Here is a 20289-nt window from a genome sequence, read left to right as displayed (position 1 = left end):
GGTGAAGGCAGATACGCTAGCTCAGCTCCAGGCCGAATTTGATAAACTTGCTCGATATACTGCAACAATATGGGGCCAAAAAAGAGACAGGATATAGACGTTTCAAATATGCAGACTTGGATTGCTGCCTGAATGAAAGTGTTGAGTGTGTAGATTGCTGTCCAATGTGATGATTTGAATCGAGATGGGATCAGACAAACTTATCACTTTCCCACCAAACGAAGAAAGATACAAGGGCATCCTGGGAATGGATGGTTGCGAGATACAACGTTCGTACTCTGGGACTGAGGAGACTGATAAATGGGATGGCAATGTAAACACATCCGACACCAAAGCTGGGAAACAGCAAGCGAAGAAAGCCCAATGATTTATACATGTGCATAAATAGTAAAGCGTAAATCCCTCGACTTGGGTGACTTGAATTACATTTGCATTTGACAAACTTCATATCCAAGCTCGGTATGAGGATGTACTCGTCCAGGGTATAAGGGGTTGCCAAGAATTATTTACTTTTCAAACCAGACAATCACAAGACAAAACCACCTATGGTGACATGTTTCCAGTTTCGCACAGGATGTGTGTCCTCGAGTTGAACGCACCACCAAAGGACTTCCTTTGCCTTCTCGATTTGGCCGCTTTCCTCATAGGCTCGTGCGAGCGCAAACCAAGCTTCAGAGTAATCCCATCCGGTGCCAAATTTCGTCAGGGTTGACAACAAAGCAAACGCACGATCGCGAGCAGCAAGTCGAGTCAATTCTGGAGGGGATAGCTGATTTTCCACGGATGGAGTATGGGATGTCAAGTATTGCGTCTTGGAATGTGAGATTGACTGCTCGACTGAGGGAGAAGGACAGGCGGGTGGACTTGTGTGATCTGCTGTCAAAGCCGGTTCAAGAGGGATCACTTCACTGTATATGTCCAAAAGAATGTTTGACAAGCCAACAATGGCTTCAGGGTGATCGGGATGGTGCATCAGGGCGCGCTCAAATTCAGCCCGTGCTTGATGCTTGTGAGATTGGGCTGCGAGCAGATCACCACGCTGCATGTCATGTCAGTTATGAGTCGCGGAATTGGGAAAAAGAACTTACTGCAGTATAGGCATCAGCCCACAGCTCCTCAACACTTTTGCCGCCACCCCATCCTTTGTCTGCGAGCGCTTTCGCTGTCGATGATTCAAGCGATGCCTCAGCTTCAAAAGCTTCTACTAATTTCAATGCCTCTGCAATTGCCTCTCTAGCATCCGAGAACATCTGGGCTCGGGTATAAAGCCCCGAGATGAACAGCCACACGCTGATTAGCAGTGATACCTTTTGCCGTCGCTCCTGAAGTTTGGAGAAATGAGGATCCAGAGGAACAAAATCGGAATGAGGCACTCGTGATGGCAGTCGGGTGTCCTGTTGGGGCGGATCGGAATGATTCAAAGGCGGTGATGCATGAGGCAGATTGTGCGGTATCGACCGTAGCGGCCTGTCGCTACTTTCGAGCGACTTCCTGGGTGTGCTTGCATTCGACTGGCGTCGCGGGGACTTGTTAGGACCAGGACTCGTCTGAGTAGTAGTCCCATTGACTGAATTCTCTGGGAGAGGAGGTACCTCATGCGGTTGGTCCCCATCTGTCACTGTTGATCGGCGCGCACTAGCACTGCGCTTCTGCAGTTTACTACCACTGCGTCCAAGGCTTGTTGCGCTATCCTCATGCTTGTGATGATGGAATAGATGGTGGCGATGATGACCGCTGGATTGACTCTTATCGCCATCAGTGACCTGGATCGCAGGGGGTGCGCCCTGCTGAGCGACAGCTCCAGAGCTTTTGGCGCTAATGACGGATGAGTTTCGGATATCAGTTCCTTGTGGAGGAGCTTTGACAGTGCCTCGTCCACGGAAGATGCTCCCCCGAACTGTGCCTGCAGCACTCTTTGGAGGTACCAACGTCGTTGGAGGTTGCAATTTGGGTTTCTCGGAAGAAGGATCACCGAAAAGCCTGCCGTATAGCGCGAGGAGCTCATCGCAACCGTCCACGGCAGCAAGTGTACCGTCAGTCACTTCTACCAAGGCTAGCTGTGTCATTTTGATTTGCAATATGCTGGTCTTTTCGTAGCGCTCCATGCGATCAACGATGCCTGAACTAGGGATATCTTTGCCCGTGGCCTCGTTCAAGTGTTCACTGCGGAACAAGCCTGACTCTTCTCTGCCAAAAAGTATAGCAGGATCACCGAATTGCTCAAACGCCGCCTCGCAGGCTTTCGCTGCAGCGGTGTAATCGGATCGCGAGGTCAACAGCAAGGCGAGCAAGTGCCACAGCGGAATTAATTTGCGCTCTCGACCGAATTCAGTAGCTATGCCATCGGACAGGACACCATCAGGGGTGGACGTCGTCGTAGCCCTTGGAGCTTGCGTCAGGGCGCGCTTGACTGCTTTGATAGCTCCTGGAATATCTCTGGTTTCAGCAAGCACGAGCGACAATGCGTAAAGCGCTTCTACGTTATTCGATTCCCCAAGACCTTGAGCTAGGGATTTGCGCAAGTACTGCACAGCTTTGGCTTGGATGCTTGCCCGCGCTTCGACTTCGTACGTAAACCGGGCCCAATGCGCTTGACTGACGCCAATTGCGCAATACGCCACCGCAAGGGCAGAAGGCTCTACGAGGGCTTCTATTGACGTGACAGAGCTGGCATCGGACGCTGATTGGATGTGATTGGTTTGCTCCAACCATTTCTCAATGTTGTGTCCAATTTCGAGCGCCTTCTCCGCTTCTTTTCTGCATCCAAATTTACAAAGCACTCGGATAGCTTCTGCAGAGGTCCGCAGCACGGTACTATCGTCGTCGATATGGGCGTCTTCTTCTCCAGATTTTTCAGCGCGGTCCTTGCCTCGCGTGATGATGACAACGTAGGAATCGTATGCTTTGAAGGCCAGGTCAAACTCAGCGAGCGACGCATGGACCACGAATAGGTGTCGTAGGATCTGGGTGGAGTGGAACGTTTTGGTGGCTGCTCGGTATAGAATCTATCATGTCGTCAGCTATATATCGTCCAGACGTTGGCGAATGGGTACCAACATCAAGCACGCTTCGCCCGATGCCCTCTTTTCCTCCCTCGCCAAGGTCATTATCGTCCCATGTTGGACCACACAGCAGACGCCAATTGTCCATGACAGAATCTACCCAGGTCTCTATTTCGTGGTTCGTTTCACTTGCTTTGGGGAAATGCGTCTCTTTGATTAGCAGATTCTCATAGATGGTCTCGACCCTTTTTAGCTCTGCTCGCTGCCTCAACCGCATGCTTGACTGGCTGTAAAGAGATGACTTTTCCTGTGTCTCAGGCGTCGAATCGGGCTCGTAGGGAAGGTCATTGCGCAATATGGTGGAAAGAGTGTCGTAATAAGATTTCCATGCCAACCGACGATGTCGAGCCTGGTGTGCTTCATCGGATCCTCCGCTTTTTGCTGTAGCATCCCAATGTTTGGCCCACTGACGGTAGGTGCGAAGAGCTTCGGACGGGTCGACATGGGTGCCGGCGCCGGAGGACTGATCTGAGAGCTGACAGAGCCGGACGAGTGCGTTCTCGCTCCACATCTTGAACTGAACCGACTCGGTGTTTGGGCTGGTGGTCGTGGCCAACCATGGGACTATGGACGAGTAGGTCGCGACGGCCTCTTTGACGGCGCCGGTCTTCTCAAGGGCCGATCCTGTACCAAATCAGTCCAGTTCCCCGCCTAACACATGGGGTAGGTCATAGGGGGAAGTCGCGACTGAAGTGTGTATGTACCTTTGAGGTAGGTGCCCTTGACCAAGCAGACCCGTGACCACCCGGTCAGGGTCGCTGCTTCCCCGGACAGCTGGGTTGCAACTGCCCCGAAATCCTTGGGAAGGCGCGCCACAGCAAGGTCGGGCTCGTCCAAGACGTAGTGAAGCCAGCCAAGGCAAACGGTGGCCTGGAAAGCATCCTGTGCATGGCTGTCGGCTTCCTCTATGGCAGTGAGCAGCGTTGGGATCACATGTGAGAGGCCTGTGGACGCGGTCGACGAGGCCGTAGAGGGTCGTTGGGTACTATAGGCGGCTACTTGCACCTCGGAGCGCGCTGTGAGTGTAAGATCTGGCCAGGCAGATTAGCTATACCGTACAGAACAGTCCTCGAGATGTTTGCCAGAGCAAAAGGATGATGACTGACATTTACGGTGTGGTGCATGTTTGTCCACCTTCCTACACAGCTCCGGCACGTCGCTCCATCGTCCAGCACATCGCGCCTCGTCCAGTTGCTGCAGATAGCGCTGGGCCTTGTCGCTCTCGGGGGGGTTCTGGGTGAGGACGGTAAGCTACCAATGCGGGCAAATGACGTTGTTTCAGCATGCTTGACAACAACTACTGAAGCACACCTCCACCGTGTAAACATGGACGTAGACCGTGACCTACCACCATTTTGTTAAAGATACTGGCTTCTGCACTAGACGGAGTCGCAAGGCACCAAAAGTCATGTTCGAGGAGCAATACGGAATGCGACGAAGCCTGCCATGTTGGTATTGCACACCGCAGAAAGTGTCTCTGAGGTACTGGGGCTCGTTGCGCGGACCCTGGCCGTGTTGGCGCTAGGTACCGGTACGGTCTGCGGCCCGACTGAACCTCCGTCCGATTCAACTTTTTTTGGGGGGGGCTCCAGCGCCCATCAAACCATACACAGTCCGACAAAAGAGAAAAGAGGGTGTTGGAAGTGAGGGAGGAAGAGGAAAAAAAAGCGCTGGCACCATGACACCCGTTACATCCGAGCTGTCTACGCTCAAGGCTCTGACGTTTCGCATATCATCTACGCCTACCTTACAGCTCCCCCAACACGTGCCAGCTGTAGCCGCATCTTTGGCCAATTGCAGAGCACTTCTTTCCTCGACTCAGGCTTCGGGTGTCAAAGCATCCTCTTCGGAGGCTTCCGTTGCTGTTCACAAGTTTCGGACCCTGATCTCCTCCCTACTCCATGACCGCACAGTCCAAGGAAGATGGTCTGCCATCGTCCTCGTCAAAGCTGCCATCGAGGTGGGAGGTTGGGAGACGTTGCAAAAGTCTCTCCCATGGGTTCGCGGACTACTTGGATTCCTCAATAAGCCGGATCCACCATCTTCGAAAAAGCTATGCATCATCACGTTGACTCGCATCTTTCTCCTCACGCGAGAGTACCCAACTCTGATTCGTGAAATCACCACGCCTTCACTACCTGCATTCATCCAGGCTACTCTGCAAATGGCCAATTCCACGACGTCTTCAATCTTATTGCAAACGATCCTCGAAAGCTTCAACGAACTTCTGCCACGGCACCCTACCATCTTCCGATCGTACCTCAAGCAGATCCAACCACTCTTAGCACAACTCATTGCACCGACACCCTCAAGTAAGATCAGCAAGGAGCAGGCCCCTGGACTGAGAACTGGAATGACCTCCGATATCGTGTCAGCTGCGCGCCAGATCTATGTCCAAATCCCCTCGTGCGCACCCAAAGGTGGCTCCAGCGAAGAGTGGAGCAAGTCTGTCAAAAGCACGGTCAACCATGTGCACAAGACGGCAGACAAAGTCTTCCGCGCCGTACTCGAAGACTGGCAGTCTACCGCACGAGAAGCGCCCGCTACGAATGGCCATACTTTGGACGACGAGCTTCAAGATCTTGATTCCAACAGCGCCAATTTACCACCATGGTCCGGTATATACGCAGGAACTGAACGACTGACAGGCCTTTTGCATGTCTTGAAACAGTATCTCGAGAGCCCCACGGCGAGTACGGTATATTTCAATGTCGGCATGATCATGGATCTAATTACGAGGATGCTATCACTGACTGTACCCACTGTGGGAGGGAAAGCGTTTCAGAACGCAGTGAGACTGAATAGCCAAGTCAGCAAAGAAGAGCGTGAAAATTTGTGGCTCCTACTGCCGGACGTACACGTTGCGTCTATCGATTTATTATTGGTGCTTGCACAAAGATCTCAAACAAGTACACTGGCACTCGACTCAGCTGTCATCGATCAGGTAGTCTGGCTATTCTCATCTGAGAAAGACAACGGGAATATCAGGACTGCTTGTTATTCGGCCATTGCGGCTTTACTGGAACGGTCCGGAGTGGCTCTGCACAAAGCGACAATTGACTCGCTCGTTCCAATCGTACGTTCTTGCTGTGACGATCTTCTGCCTTCTGAGCCTGTTGATGGCTCAGCAAAACAGACCCCTGGACAAGCCAAAGCGAGCGGCAATAGTCAACCGCAGACTACATCGAACGCTGACACGTTTCTCGGTTCTTCCAAGACAATGGTAGATGCCCATATTGGCTTCTGCGGTCTGAAGGAGGCAGCATATGGTCTCCTGCCAGTGCTACTTACCAACATCCCTGCCCAGTTCTTCTCAGACTCACTGCGAGCACGACTTGACCGAACCGCTATCTTAACCCAACACAAGGACGCTATGGTAGCTAGCGTACTAAATCCACCTCCAAGCAAAAAGTTTGGAAAGCCAGCTGCCAGTGTTCTACCGCTCATGGCTCGCTCGTTTCCCGATGACAAAAGCGTTGAGGGCATGTTGCGGCCAAGAATGCCAGTGATACGTCTGTGTGGCGAGGAACTCGAGGTGGAAGAGACTACTGACGAGGATATGGACGAGGACAAGAAAGAGGAGCAAGAGCTAAGTCGCGAGATAGAGGAGGATTTTGCAGCCACACAAAGCTTGGAAGCGCCAGACGAGTCGTTCGTTGGTCATGATTTGGGCCATTTATTGGAATGTGCTGAACGGACAAAGCAAATGCCGGACGATGCCACAATGCCCAGCACATCCCAATCCAAACCTGACTCTGTCCTAGCAGAAGGAAACAATGGCTGGAATACCATTGCGCAGGAATTTATTGTTGTGCCATCGACCATCAGCGATACTGCAAAACGATACTTGAACGATCAAGCAACATCGTTGCCTTCGAAACGAGTAAAGACAGTCGAACGCGGGTCGGCTCCAAGTACGAAATCCTCCTCAGGCACAGCCCAGTCAGGCGAACCAGATTCTGGCTCGTTTGTACCAGCTACTTCCGACTTCACTGCGACCAGCACAGCTTCTGCTGTACCAGAACTCCCAAAGCCTGTTGACGGTGATAGCGATAACGATGAGATTATACCCCTTGTATTTGGACAAGATACTGATGACGAGTCGGAGTAGAGAGTAGCTCGATATTCATATAGTGTGATAACCCCAGCCGACATTGGGTGATGTGAAGATAATTCCACGCATGCGCAATACCAAATATGCAGCAACAAAGCAGCGATCTCTATTTTACACTTGTGATCCCGGTCATTCTCTCACATGTTCCTCACATAGCAAACACTAGCCATAACTTCTAGTCTCGGCTGTCACGTCAACGGCGGACGTGAACAAACGCCGCCTTGATTGGTTTTCACCCAACACAGCACGACTACATCACCCAATCCAAGCCTCAGGTAAAAGGATACGCCTACCACTCGCAGACACCTGAATCTAGGCATGTCCTCCACCAAGTACCCGTGGGATTCCCACCAGAGCGCCGTCATAAACTCAGTCGAGCTCACCGGTCCCCAACTATACACCACAGGTGTGACGCACTACCGCCACATCCTTCAAACGCAACGAACCTACCCGAGAATCTGCACAGACTTCGTCAAGGAATATCGAGACAGAGCTGAAGCGCCCTCAGACACCATCTTGGACCTCGATACCTCTCAATCCACGCGCTCCAGTCCACTCGATCGATCCATAAACTACACCACGCGCCCCGCACCCGCAGCACGCTCAGAGTACCATAGTGACATCTACCATGCCACAACTACCAGCAGTGCAGTGTGCCTGGCAATAGTACGCATCGCGGAGAAGAATTTACCGTTTATCGACTTCACCTCTGCTGCCAACCATCTACCCAATCTCTCACCCTCCGATCCGCTGCCCTCGTTACCGGTAGGCATTTTCACCGGCGATCTACCTTCCTCCCACCTGCCAACCTCGACCAGGATTTCCATCGCCTTCCTCCCCGAATTCTACTCTGACAACCGTCACGCGCTAGGCTACTACGTCCTGCTTTCCGCCATAGCAGATACCCAGAAAGAACGTGTCACGGCAGCTGTGTTTACGCCGTGTACGATTGCTGATCTGGAAGACTGGGACATGGTTTTATACGAAAAGGGCAGGCAAGCTGAAGGTATTCACCATATGGATGTGGTCGGGGTGCGGGGTGGTAGGTGGGTGACGCCAGATTGTGGGCAGTATTGGGGTTCGTGGAGCTGGGTGTGGTGGGTTTTGGAAAGGTGGGAGAAGAAGATTGCTAAGACTTTGGAGAGGATTGTGGGAGGGGTATAATTAGGTGATGTGGCTTGAATAGATGGGAGGCGTATGTTGGGTGTGTGTGTGTGCTCATTGGGATATCAGGATATTGTGACTGTTGGATGCCGACCAACAAACATAACCTGTTTTCTCTTTGCCAATACCTCCACTCCCAATGGTATACACTGTTGATTTAGGCTCAAGTCTGTCTCGACAACTGATCACTGTGCGTGTGCCACGGTGATTGCTGGCCGTCCCAAAAATATGTACTCCTAATACGGCATGTCTATTGATGATATATGTTGCAAATGAATTTATGAAGAAGTGTAATGTACTTCCTCAAGCTACTGGTAGATGAATCAAATTCAAATGCGACGTGAAGCACTACGAGCCCCTTCGTAGGTTTGAAAGGCTTGTTGAGCTGTCAAGTTGAGACTACTGCTGTCAGACGCTTTTCCGCACCGCCCGCCTTCATCGAATATTCTCGCCACGAACGCGCGATGAAAGTGAAAGCGGTAGACTACGCTGGTGTTGGCACTGGCGTCACAACCTGTATATATATAATCTAGCCCAAGCCCTCCTCTGCTCTCACCCTTTACCACTCACTTCTGAAAAGCTAACACGACAAACGAGTCGACAAAATGTTTCACTCAACACGCTCGGCACCCTTTTCTCCACCGCCGCCAGACCTAGATCGCCATGTCTTGTACAAGTCGTTTCCTTTTCTGAAATTACCAAAGGATATTCGTCTTATGGTTTATGAGAATCTTCCCATCACCACGAATTTGCACCTCATACCTTCGAAAAGGCCACATCACTACATCACCCTTGTGAATCCCTCCATATCCGGTATTCGCATTCTAGCCACATGTCGCCAGATTAACCAAGAGGCATCACATATCCTCAAGCCACACCTAACTCGCATTCTCAAGACACCACCCGAAATCCAGATCGCGGCTAAAGACCTCATCGGCCTTTTAAACTTCGACGACAGTTTTAGATACGAGTACGACATTCTGGACAGGATTCTGCGGGCTGTAAAAGTTGCAACAACCCTGCAGAGCATCCACGGATACCGCAAATCAGGAAGCGAGGAGGCATACCTCACGATGAAGTCGTGGCTGAGAGTGCGCGGCCTGCTAGACAATGAGGACCGAGTATCTGCCAAGGCCCTTGCAACATTCGTGCTTCGCGCACACGAGTATAGAAAGACTTACCCAAGCACCTTTTACAAGTAAGTACACTTCCTCCAAGTTGGTCGAACAAAGTGAGAGCTCTGGGCATATCTGACCAGTTTGCACGTGACCGATTCAGCCTCTCCTTCGAACTATGCACGCTAACATCAGCTCCAGGTACCCTCCGTTGAACGTCATAGTCAATGTACCAGCCAACTACCAACGTCAGACAGTGATATCGACTGTATCTCGCGTCATGCAAATTTACCACCGTATTTTATTCCATCCTCGACGACCCCGATATCAGACGGGCCTGACGAAGTTGAGCTGGCTCTTCTGCCGCATCGCATTCACCATGGCGCTGAAGTGCGATCATCACAGCACATTGGCTATCTGTCTCAAGATAAGACTTATTCGAGTGGAGGATGGTCCGTCCAGGCGTGTTCCACAGGCGACTGAGCACAGGATCCACGCAAATATCATACAGGGTGTGCATGACGCGAAATGCAATGGAAAGCGTTTGGTGTACTATGGTGGGGTGGTACAAGATGGAGATCAAGATACGGACATTGCCCGTTAGATCGGACGTTCGGAGCCATGGGACAGGGGGTTCCACGATTCATCTTGGAGCGTTCGAGAACATGTGGGGATATCCCCACCGTGCACACTTCGGGATCTGTGTGGACAGACCGGAGGTCCTTATTGCAGGATAGCAGCTGTCGGAATCGATTTACTATACAGATTGTATCCGTAGTCGACCAGTTGATCGACGATCAAGTTACGAGGACCCGAGTAGCTACATGCCGATGCTAGAGTACCGGTACACTTTCCCTGCTTTATCATATCATGGTTTCCGATTCCAAGAGCAGTGTCCTGTCCATTCGCGCGAGAGTCGCAGGTGCAATTCTGCCCGGTGCCAGCTAGGCTCTTGAACCAGTGCTCCCCACAATCCCCTCGCACTTTTTTCTTCTTCGGCAGTGCGTTGAAATCTGCCGTTGCGCGTGACTAGCCATCTCGGGCCGTTGTCATGCATTGCTTCGTAGGCTCTGGGAAGGAAATTCAAAGTAACGCGTGCAATGTCGGTCCGTATGTCACCAAAGGTCCTGCGGATGGGAAGAGGAGTCAGTCAATATGGGGATGCAACTCCAGCTGGCATGGCGTCGAGTGGTGGAGAAACAACGGCCCTGGTATGAGAGTCAAGTCGGGACTAGCCCCCAGACGCTAGGACAAAGGGAGAAGGAAGCGATTCACGTGAATTGATTGGCGTCTGGGGACGACGTCTAATTTAACGTCAGAGTTCTTCACATGCACGGAACATCACTCTTCCTCGCTCGATCTGATTCGTCATGGTCTCATACACTACCAGACGCTTTAGATGAGGCTCGTCCGGCCAGGGAGCTCATTCGTTCATCGTCGGTCCGCTCTCTGTACACCCTCGCCCCTTCGTCCTCGCTTCCGTAGTAGCAAGACGCTTGCCTAGTTCCCGCTGCTCTCCGCAATGCGCCTGGCAGTCTTTATTGGCATCCGACAGGAACGCGCATGTACAGGCGTACTAACCTTGAGAAGCCGTCAACCTCTAGCCACCATGATGACCGTCTATATAACGCTCCACGATGTGCACTGAAAAGTCCATCATCACTCGCCTCTCTTCACTTCAGCTCGCTCTGAGAACCCCAGAGTACGATGCTCTTCACCTCTCTTCTACGATCTCTTCCGGCGGCTCTGCTCCTTGCAGGTGCCAATGGCTCGCCTGTGAATGAAAAGCGGCAAGCGTCCCTTGAGACCTTCATCAAATCTCAGACTGAGATTTCCATCAACGGCGTGCTTGCCAATATTGGTCCCGATGGTGCAAAGGCTCCAGGCGTGCCTGCAGGTATTCTGATTGCCAGTCCATCACGAACAAACCCAGATTGTTTGTACAGCCACCCCTGTAACCCAGTGCATTCGGCTAATACCGTATATCGTCTAGACTTCTACACCTGGACTCGAGATGCCGCCTTGACTTATAAAGCGCTCGTGGAACGGCTGATCGCCGGGGATACTTCCCTTCGATCCAGACTTGACGATTATGTTTCTTCCCAAGCCTTTTTGCAGACTGTATCCAACCCCTCTGGTGGACCTGATACTGGGGGTCTAGGCGAGCCAAAGTTCAATGTCGATCGTACGGCATTCACCGGGTCTTGGGGACGTCCTCAGCGCGATGGACCTCCTCTGCGCGCAACTGCCCTTATTCTCTATGCCAACTGGCTGATCGAGAACGGCGGTCAGACCCAAGCTGCCAACACAGTCTGGCCTGTCATCGCCAAGGATCTTGCTTACACTGTACGCTTTTGGAATCAGACTGGTTTCGATCTCTGGGAAGAGGTGAATGGCTCGTCGTTCTTCACTCTCTCTGCTAGCCATCGTGCGCTTGTTGAAGGCGCAGCCCTCGCAACGAGGCTCGGAAGGCCATGCGAGGGTTGTGCTGCTAACGCTCCTCAAATCTTGTGCTTTATGCAGAGCTTCTGGACTGGAAGCTACATCGACTCCAACATCAACCTTAACGATGGACGCACTGGCAGGGACGTCAACTCGATCCTGTCATCTATTCACACTTTCGATCCCGCCTCCGCGTGCACTGACGCTACGTTCCAACCCTGCTCGTCTCGCGCTCTGGCCAACCACAAGGCCGTTACCGACTCTTTCCGCTCTGTCTACGGTATCAACAGGGGAATTGCCCAGGGCAGGGCTGTTGCTGTAGGAAGATACTCTGAGGATGTTTACTTTAACGGAAACCCATGGTACCTAGCAACTCTTGCTGCAGCCGAGCAACTCTACGCCGCTATCTACCAATGGAACACCGTAGGCTCCATTGTTGTCAACAGCGTTTCCCTGCCATTTTTTAGGGATATCCTGCCTTCTGTCGCTACCGGAACATATGCCAGGGATTCTGCTACCTACAATTCCATAATTGCTGCTGTCAGGACCTACGCGGACGACTACATTTCCGTTGTCCAGAGGTACACTCCTTCCAACGGCATGCTTGCCGAGCAATTCGACAAGAACAATGGTTCGCCTGTCTCTGCCGTCGACCTCACTTGGTCCTACGCCGCCTTCCTCACCGCCACTGAGCGCCGCGCCGGTGTCCTCACCCCCAGCTGGGGAGAGACCTCCAATAACCGTCCTCCTCAGACCTGCACTGCACCCCCTGCCTGCAACTCCAGGGTCACCTTCAACGTCCGAGCCACCACCGTCTTCGGCGAGAACGTCTTTGTCGTTGGACAGTTGACTCAGCTTGGTAACTGGACTCCCAACGACGCAAGACCTCTGAGTGCCAGTCAATACACCAGCAGCAACCCTATCTGGTCGGGTTCCGTGGATCTCCCGGCTTCTACGGCTTTTGACTACAAGTACATCAGGAGATCTTCTTCCGGTGCTTTTACGTGGGAGAGCGATCCTAACCGCAGGTTCACCACCTCGAGTGGATGCGGAAGCACCGTCACCGTCAACGACACTTGGAGATAATTCGCAGGCTTTAATTCATAGTTTAGCGAAGGGTCTGTACTCGCCTCTCACGGCAGGTTTCTGCGGGCTTACGCAGGGCTACGCATTGTTGGCAGAAGATCTTTGAGCATGTTTCACTGTAGCCTGCCTTATAGTATAAATACAAAATTTGAGGTCTCAAGCGAAACAACATGATATTACCTTTCACATCATATCTTTGTATATGCGGGTGACAATGATGGCCCTTAAGCACTGCTTCCAATGCGAGCGTTTGTGTCAGCATGATCTCGATGTAGTGTGTGCTGGTCTTGGTGCTAGTTGCGCCTTCGCTTTCTCATTGTGGAATTGCACGTATACTTCTTATTCACAACGATGATTGCAAGCCATATTACATAAGATGGGAATGAACAAAAAGGCGCCAGGACAGATTTGACAGATGCCATTAATTATACAAGTAAAAATATATTTGCGCCAACGGTATCGCGCCTCTGTATGCTATGCACTTTACGACAAGATTATAATACTGATACGCACCCTGCTGCATTACTCCAAGTGGTGCCCATTCCAACAAATCGTCTATACGCCAGGCATTCCCAACCAAGTTCTAATCTGCGGAACACCGCGGGGAAGAAAGTAGACAGTCCAAAGCCCCGCAAAAGCCACAAGCAGGCCCGTAAACTTCTCGAACCAGGTATGGAAGTAGGCGGCCGTCATGAGCAACATCCACCACATGAGGCCAGCAACACCCAGAGCAAACTTGACACCCTTTGTCGTAGCATCTCCCTCCTCCTTGACCCGCTCCTTCTCCACAATCACACTGGCCACCTTGCCATCTGCAAGCGTGATGAGGCGGCCATCTCGCAGACCCTCCATGCGCGTTAATGCCGGCAGAAACTCGAGCCAAAGCAGCGCCGAGCCGAGGATAAGGAGGAAAACGTGTCCGGAGATGTCATGGCCGCCCTTCCACGTTCCACCCACAGCCTTGCACGTGGCGGCTGTGATGAACTCCTTCGCATCTGACATGTCCGCCCTCGCATCGGGATCACGAATGAGCTCGCACATGCCGCCCGTAAACCGGAAGCCGCGGTCGATAAGTGGTGGCCCAAAGAACCACTGTGTCAAAAACGTCCACCACGTCGTCACGGCCGCATATCTCAGCACCGCCTGGACACGTCTCTTGCTGAAGCCACGCCCAAAGCTAGGATGAAGAGTGACAAACATTGCAAATGCGACCGTTGTCCAGAACCATCCTACTTTGACAAAGTAGACATTGAAGACGTTCTTCTTTTGCGCAAAGTAGCTGGGCGCAAACTCGGGTAGGTGTGATTGCGAGTCGGCGGAGTAGGGGGCGGCGCGCGCAGCTGGGGAGACGATGCTGAATATACTGCCGAGAAGGAGGGTGGCAGGGTAGATGGCAATGAGGAGGGCTTCGAGGCGGGTGGGTAAGAAAGGCGAGCGACGCGCCGAAGCGGCAGGCGTGACGGCGGGCATGCTGGTTGAAAGGGGCACGGTGGTGTCGTCGGAGGAATCGATTTTGCGCCGCGTAGTCATCGTGACCTCCACCATAGGATGTATCCTTGGAATTATACTGGCAGAGCGAGATGACTGATTATAGGTGGTGGTGGCTCACAAGGCGAGGAGAGCGATCTACCAACGCGACTGAGACACAGAGAGGGGCGTAGGTTCCCAGAGGCGACAGAGAAGGAGTTGAGATGTCTTGGGTTTCCTTGGGAAACTTCACTCGTGGACAATGGATGCTGCTGTGGGTGTAATGGAACGAGGTAGATGACACAACGGGCAATGACGTCGTGTCGTGTTTTGCGATCGTGGTATTTGCGCCACACTGTGGCTGACAGATCTCGCTAGCCCGCTTTGAGTCTACTACCCACAGGAGAACACCACAACCTCCCAGGACAAGATTTGGATACCAACAAATACAGAGATACTTTGCTGAGATAGCTATGATTAATCATTACCACCTGCTAATCCCATATGGATAGCGTAACTGAACTTCTCCTTCATGGAAATGATTTGACTTCGTCTATCAGGCAGCTCATCGTAACGACCAGTCAAGTCTTACCAACTGGAAACGAATGGATGGTCGTGGTCGTGGTCATGGCGAATTCAAGAGATGGACTCTACTCTTAAGAGACTTGGAGCTGATAACCACAGCGTCTTCAACGACAAAGTCTGCACCGACGAAATTCAACAGCAATGCCGTCGAACTGACCAACAGCCAGGAATCACGGGGAAATTAGAAGGTCCAACCCTAGGGGAATATTTCTGGCAGCCGGAACTACCGAGTCAGAGGCGGGGAAAAGCAGCAACCGTGATTAGTCTGAGCGATGCTTCATGTGTCGTAGGAATGGTTCTACAAGGACTTGGGATAGGGTTACGCTGTTGCAGTTCAAAGAAATGTCAAAGTATCCCGATTATTAACACTACACCTAGTATTTCTGCAGGGCATATACCTTCCTGAACTCAATTCCATCATAGAAGAATACCAAATCCAACAAGCAGTAACAAACCCAGCCCCGCCATCCTAACGACCCAACATCAGCAGAGAGAAACTAAAGAAACCCCCATGCACCAACTGCGCCGCGCCTAAACAGCATACGACAAACCACACCCCCAGTCAACAACAAAGCGGCAAAGTTTTCCCAAACTTGGCAGCGGCGGTGGAGAGTCTGGGCAGTTCTTGGAATTTCCTCGACTGTTTACCCCGCTCCGCCCGCGGGCCCGTACAGCGCCGCTATTTTGCCTTCTGCGCCGCGGCGCGCGTGTGTGGACTTGTGCTGGGCGGAGGCTAAAGCTGGTTGGGCTTTCTGCGAACTTGGCTGGGGTTGGCGAGTGCGAGTGTGGGATTTGTGGTCGCTGGTGCTACACATGTCTCATTCTGTGCGACTGATTTACTCGGCTAGGATTTCCCATCTGTTTTGCATGACTGACTCGTGAATTCTCGGTTTGGGTGGGGACAATGGACAGGATAAATACTAGGTATCAGTTGGTTTGTGTGTTTTTCTCTTTCATTAACTAATCTGTCTTGGTGCATGGCTCTACCGGCTAGCTGAATGCATTGCATCTCTTTTGGAAATCATCAGTCGCTACAATGCAGAATGAAAAATCTTGTTTTGATAGCCTGGCGGGGGCTGGGTATAGCGGTTTCTACAAACAATTTTGGTAGCAGGCCAGCAGCACCATTACTCCAGACTCCTCACTAGCTTCTGTCGTTACCTCCCGTGGGTACCGGAATACCGGATACTATAAAATGGAATAGAAACAGAATGGACAGGACAGTTATAGGTTCGAAGGTTTGGGTAAACATAGTAGGAGTACAGAGACAGATTCGTACAACTCATGGATACTTCCGATTGGCCGGAGGAGCAGGAACCGCTCGGAAGAACGTCATGCGATGCAATATTCGCGCAGCTGGCCCATTATCTCGGCGGCATGGCCAAGACAATGATCGTGATTACCCCCGATGTCGTACACGCTCAATTTGAATAGAGACGTCGTAGCTTGCCAGATACAGCCATGTCCACCAGACTGGGCGGTGAAAGCGTCATAATCCTCTCGGCCGGACAAAGCCCGAGTATCGGATTGCTAGCGATTTGTAACCCACATGTGCGTGAAATTCGTTTGCGGCGACCGCTGTGTATTCCTCAACGCCAACCGTTCATGTCCGCTCCCTGCTGATATTGATGGGTGTTACCCAGTGGCGGCCTTGTGCTGCTCATACCCAGCGCAGGGTCTATAAAATTTTGCGCCCACTCATCGTGATTGAGCATTTCATCAAATTGCATATTTGGTCCTGGCATTTGTATGTGCGTGCTTCCGTTTTGCGGAGGGAATCCTCGGTAAGGATGGGCACCCTGCATCACATACATCGGCATATTGCCGAAGAGCTGGGCTTCAGTATCGTTCAGGCGTCTGCCTGCTCCGCCTGGAGGCATACTAGTAGGTGCAAACATTGCGGGATGTGGTTTGATGTCGATGCCAGAAGTATGGTGTGGAATGGCGCCCACAACAGGGGAATGCATGTTGCGATCGAAAGCCTGCGGGTATTTGTTTTCAAATGTAGTCATTGGTTGGTTTGGATATGCCAAAGGATCAGGCGAAGGAAACATCATGGTTGAGATATCCGAGATGGGCACATTGAGACCTGACGAGTCAGCAAATGAGCCACCTATCGGAGTTGAAGGGAAGGCAGAACTTTGCTGTGTGCCAGGCATGGGGGGAACGCCAAAATTCGCTAGACTGGCGTTGGAAGAGGTGGGGGTGAGGCCCGGTACGGCCTCGAAAAAGTCTCCGTTGCCTGGCGATGGAGTATTGTAGCCTACAGCAGGCTCAATGCCGAGATTCGCGAGATGTGTCGACGATATTGGCAATGTATGCCCGTGGGCAGTGCGCTTGGAGTCAGGGATACTTTCTGGAAAAGAACTCGCACGTCGTAGGCCCATGAAATCATCTTGCTTAACGAGGCTTGGACGTGATCCAAGTGATTGTGGAGAACTTCCTTGCCTTCGTTTCTTTGACTCAATAAGCTCTCCACCATGCCTTATAGACTCTGGCAATTTCTCAAACATCGTCTGTAACTAATTAGTTGATGCAAATACTATACAGTCTCGGACTAGACACATGCCTTTAAAGCAGAACTACACCGGTCAGCTGCCATGCTCGTCTTTGCAAAGTATGCAAGTACTTCTTTGCCTTCCACAGCATCCTTTAGCAGCTCGAAACTTGTTGGATTTGTTGGATTCTCGATCACAAAATATAGGATCGACACAACAGCGAAGAACGTTGTGTACATAGAGAACCAGTAAGCGCCGGCAAGCAGACCACGTTTCCGCATCTCGGTGGAAATGTGGATGATGTTTCGTGAAACGCTAACACACGCGGAGGCGCACGCGAAGGGTCTTTGGTCCACATTCTTGTCTTTTTGTGACTGCGAGACATAGTGCAAGAACGGTCGGTATAACAAAAGCTGCGCATGTCCAAAAGCCATGCGGAGTACTTGTTGTACTCTATGACCGGGTCAGATTGCATGTAGCATACATAATGATTCAAAGGGTACTGACCTTATGATGATTGGGGGTGCTTCGCCGCCTGGCTTCAGTGCTATGGGCAGCTCGTCTAGCCACTGTGCCAAATCACGCTCAAGCTCGCGAATTTTGGAGTAGCTGACGGTGTAAGTCACTGCATTCGACCCGCTGGCATGTGATCCTTTAATCGGGTAGACGTATTTGCAGATTTTGCTGAGTATCTGTACTATCCGTGTGTGAGCATTAAATGCAGCCATGACTGATATGTTCCCTGCGGGCATCAGGAGAACCTCCGTCTCTGTAATGTACTCGTCATCCACCTCAAGAGGCCATTCTTGATCAATATCTTCATCTTCCAAGAACCGCGGCAGACCAAGCATAGCGCCCACATATGTGTCCATTCTCCTGATCGCCCAGAACAGACGCTTCCGGGTTTCGGCCTCGATCGGGGTAAAATTTCCATTGAACGAACGATGAAGACCCATGCGAAGAGCAGAGCGCAAGGCAACTCCAATATAAGCGTAGCAGGTATTGAGTTTTGCCGAGGATTGCAAGAATTGTATCATGAAAACGATCGCTTGCAATGAGATCAAGTCTCTACATTCGGTGATATCGAGCATCTGTCGGCAAGATTTGAAATAACCATAACTTAAAGATGTTAGTTAGAATTATAAATCTGCTTACTGATCTTACTTGCCCTTCTTCTGTGAGCGTTTCGTAGCTTGCTTTATCGGCATCTTGGTTGCCTCTGGAATACAGCTTGCCTAGGGCAAGCACAGCGTACAGTAACGGGAGAAAGCTATTCTCCGTATTACCATAGCTCTCAGCTGGTCTGTCGTAAATACGGTCGAGCTGTTCGTAGAACGTAGGCAGGTGAACGACCCTGAGCATGGCACTGGCGTCCATGATAGCTGCGTCACAGAGTATGCGCGCTTCATCGCGAGGAGGAAGGTCTTTCCTAAGAGGAATCGCGGCGGAAGTACCTCCAGGCGATTGAGAACGAGGAGAGGGGGGATCTAGGGACACGGTACGATGTCTCATCGATGGCGATCGGTCTGCAGGAATCTGGAACATGTCGCCATACTGTCGTAGCCCTTTCATGAAGCTCACTCCAGACGAATGGCCGTAATATTCCAAGTTCCCTTCTTCGTCCAAGTCTAATTGACCAGTCGCTTTGACCATGGCCTCTAGGTGTGAATCTGGCGCTTCCTCGGACGGGGGAGGCCGCTGTTGCTGCGCCACACGCGAGTCAACGGGCAATATATGGGGCCGTGGTACGGCTGGTGGCAGTTGGGGTAGAAGCCCATTTTGGAGATGAGCGTCAATGCTGGAATCATTCAAGTCGATGGTTGGGAACACAACATGAAGTAGAGCCTTTGCGCGTTTCAATTGGCTTTCGAGTGCTTCGATGTACTGAGGTGTGGCATTACGTCTACGATTTGACGGTTGATCATATGTGCTAGTGATGTGTTAAAGATACTCTTGATGGTGACCAGATCCCAGGAAACGGATAATTTACCATTCTATTCAGTGCGTCAGTATTCATCAGAAAAAGGGCCAAATTATAACGCAATGTTGAAAGAAACGTACCATAGCTATAAACAGTGCAATGAGTACATGGCTGCTTCCCGTCACACTTTATCTTCTTCCGGCGACACTCATCGCAAGCGCGTGTGACTCGCCGTCGTTTTTGAGGCTGAGGCCGTGGAGGTTGATCTTCGTCAACGTCATTGTCTGGGGAATTCTCATCTCCAAGTTCGGGACTGTCTTCGTGTTGCGAAGCCTCATACTGAACAGATTGACCAGAGTCTGTTCGAAGACCGTCAGTGGTAGTGAGGGCTGGAGAAGCCATGGTGACAGATGGGGAACATGACTGTGGCTGGGGGGGGGGGGTGCTGCGCCTAAGAGTAAACTGGTGGATAGTCTTGACAGGGTCGGTCAGCAGCGGAGACGCAGTGGGTCAAGGAATAGGATTATGATGGGGAGTGTCTTAGCGCCTGTGCATGGCATCGTCCCGCCCTTGGGACACCGGAATCGCATCCTTATTTCCGCCGAGTTGCCCGCTTCCTTCTCCAGCTCGACTTTGGGTGAGAGGCCGACTATGGCCAGTATTGGCCTCACTGCTCATTGGCCTCAAGAGGTTGGACGCAACGCAGTCCTCCCACAACTGTCTTACTATAGATATGGTCCAACTCGCGGAAATCAGTCGAATCACACCGCTTCGTCCTGCCCCCTCTTCCCCCAACCCATCGACTTTATCAACGACACCAGAAGCGCTTAGCACA

At 51.6% G+C, this 20289-nt stretch overlaps 9 protein-coding genes across 9 annotated transcripts; 5 read left to right on the top strand and 4 right to left on the bottom strand.

The window, feature by feature from the left end:
- Window positions 1-526: 526 nt before the first annotated feature.
- On the bottom strand, window positions 527-4416 carry IAQ61_011630 (uncharacterized protein; the record flags this gene model as incomplete). The annotated part of the gene is made up of 6 exons (XM_066099281.1): window positions 527-1039; window positions 1089-3005; window positions 3058-3686; window positions 3767-4093; window positions 4169-4313; window positions 4411-4416. 6 exons carry the CDS (start codon window positions 4414-4416, stop codon window positions 527-529), a joined length of 3537 nt encoding a protein of 1178 aa, XP_065950800.1.
- Window positions 4417-4740: 324 nt separating this feature from the next.
- On the top strand, window positions 4741-7173 carry IAQ61_011629 (uncharacterized protein; the record flags this gene model as incomplete). Its single annotated transcript, XM_003844152.2, has 1 exon — window positions 4741-7173. One exon carries the CDS (start codon window positions 4741-4743, stop codon window positions 7171-7173), a length of 2433 nt encoding a protein of 810 aa, XP_003844200.2.
- Window positions 7174-7494: 321 nt separating this feature from the next.
- Window positions 7495-8340, top strand: IAQ61_011628 (uncharacterized protein; the record flags this gene model as incomplete). The annotated part of the gene is made up of 1 exon (XM_003844151.2): window positions 7495-8340. The coding sequence occupies one exon, from the start codon at window positions 7495-7497 to the stop codon at window positions 8338-8340; it is 846 nt and encodes a 281-aa protein (XP_003844199.1).
- A 605-nt stretch (window positions 8341-8945) lies between these two features.
- IAQ61_011627 (uncharacterized protein) lies at window positions 8946-9542 on the top strand (the record flags this gene model as incomplete). The annotated part of the gene is made up of 1 exon (XM_003844150.2): window positions 8946-9542. The coding sequence occupies one exon, from the start codon at window positions 8946-8948 to the stop codon at window positions 9540-9542; it is 597 nt and encodes a 198-aa protein (XP_003844198.2).
- Window positions 9543-9756: 214 nt separating this feature from the next.
- IAQ61_011626 (uncharacterized protein) lies at window positions 9757-9975 on the bottom strand (the record flags this gene model as incomplete). The annotated part of the gene is made up of 1 exon (XM_066099280.1): window positions 9757-9975. The coding sequence occupies one exon, from the start codon at window positions 9973-9975 to the stop codon at window positions 9757-9759; it is 219 nt and encodes a 72-aa protein (XP_065950799.1).
- An 843-nt stretch (window positions 9976-10818) lies between these two features.
- IAQ61_011625 (uncharacterized protein) lies at window positions 10819-13253 on the top strand. The gene is made up of 2 exons (XM_066099279.1): window positions 10819-11391; window positions 11449-13253. Exons 1-2 carry the CDS (start codon window positions 11163-11165, stop codon window positions 12981-12983), a joined length of 1764 nt encoding a protein of 587 aa, XP_065950798.1. The 5' UTR covers window positions 10819-11162; the 3' UTR covers window positions 12984-13253.
- A 285-nt stretch (window positions 13254-13538) lies between these two features.
- IAQ61_011624 (uncharacterized protein) lies at window positions 13539-14528 on the bottom strand (the record flags this gene model as incomplete). The annotated part of the gene is made up of 1 exon (XM_003844148.2): window positions 13539-14528. One exon carries the CDS (start codon window positions 14526-14528, stop codon window positions 13539-13541), a length of 990 nt encoding a protein of 329 aa, XP_003844196.2.
- Window positions 14529-14712: 184 nt separating this feature from the next.
- On the top strand, window positions 14713-15220 carry IAQ61_011623 (uncharacterized protein; the record flags this gene model as incomplete). Its single annotated transcript, XM_066099278.1, has 2 exons — window positions 14713-14743; window positions 15015-15220. The coding sequence occupies 2 exons, from the start codon at window positions 14713-14715 to the stop codon at window positions 15218-15220; spliced, it is 237 nt and encodes a 78-aa protein (XP_065950797.1).
- A 1404-nt stretch (window positions 15221-16624) lies between these two features.
- On the bottom strand, window positions 16625-19856 carry IAQ61_011622 (uncharacterized protein; the record flags this gene model as incomplete). Its single annotated transcript, XM_066099277.1, has 7 exons — window positions 16625-17124; window positions 17176-17551; window positions 17605-17986; window positions 18041-18652; window positions 18702-19463; window positions 19524-19527; window positions 19595-19856. The coding sequence occupies 7 exons, from the start codon at window positions 19854-19856 to the stop codon at window positions 16625-16627; spliced, it is 2898 nt and encodes a 965-aa protein (XP_065950796.1).
- Window positions 19857-20289: the final 433 nt, after the last annotated feature.

This window comes from Plenodomus lingam, assembly GCF_022343315.1.
Source record: "Plenodomus lingam strain CAN1 chromosome Unknown scaffold_20, whole genome shotgun sequence".
Lineage (NCBI taxonomy): Eukaryota > Fungi > Ascomycota > Dothideomycetes > Pleosporales > Leptosphaeriaceae > Plenodomus > Plenodomus lingam.
This window is presented reverse-complemented; position numbering and strand designations above follow the sequence as displayed.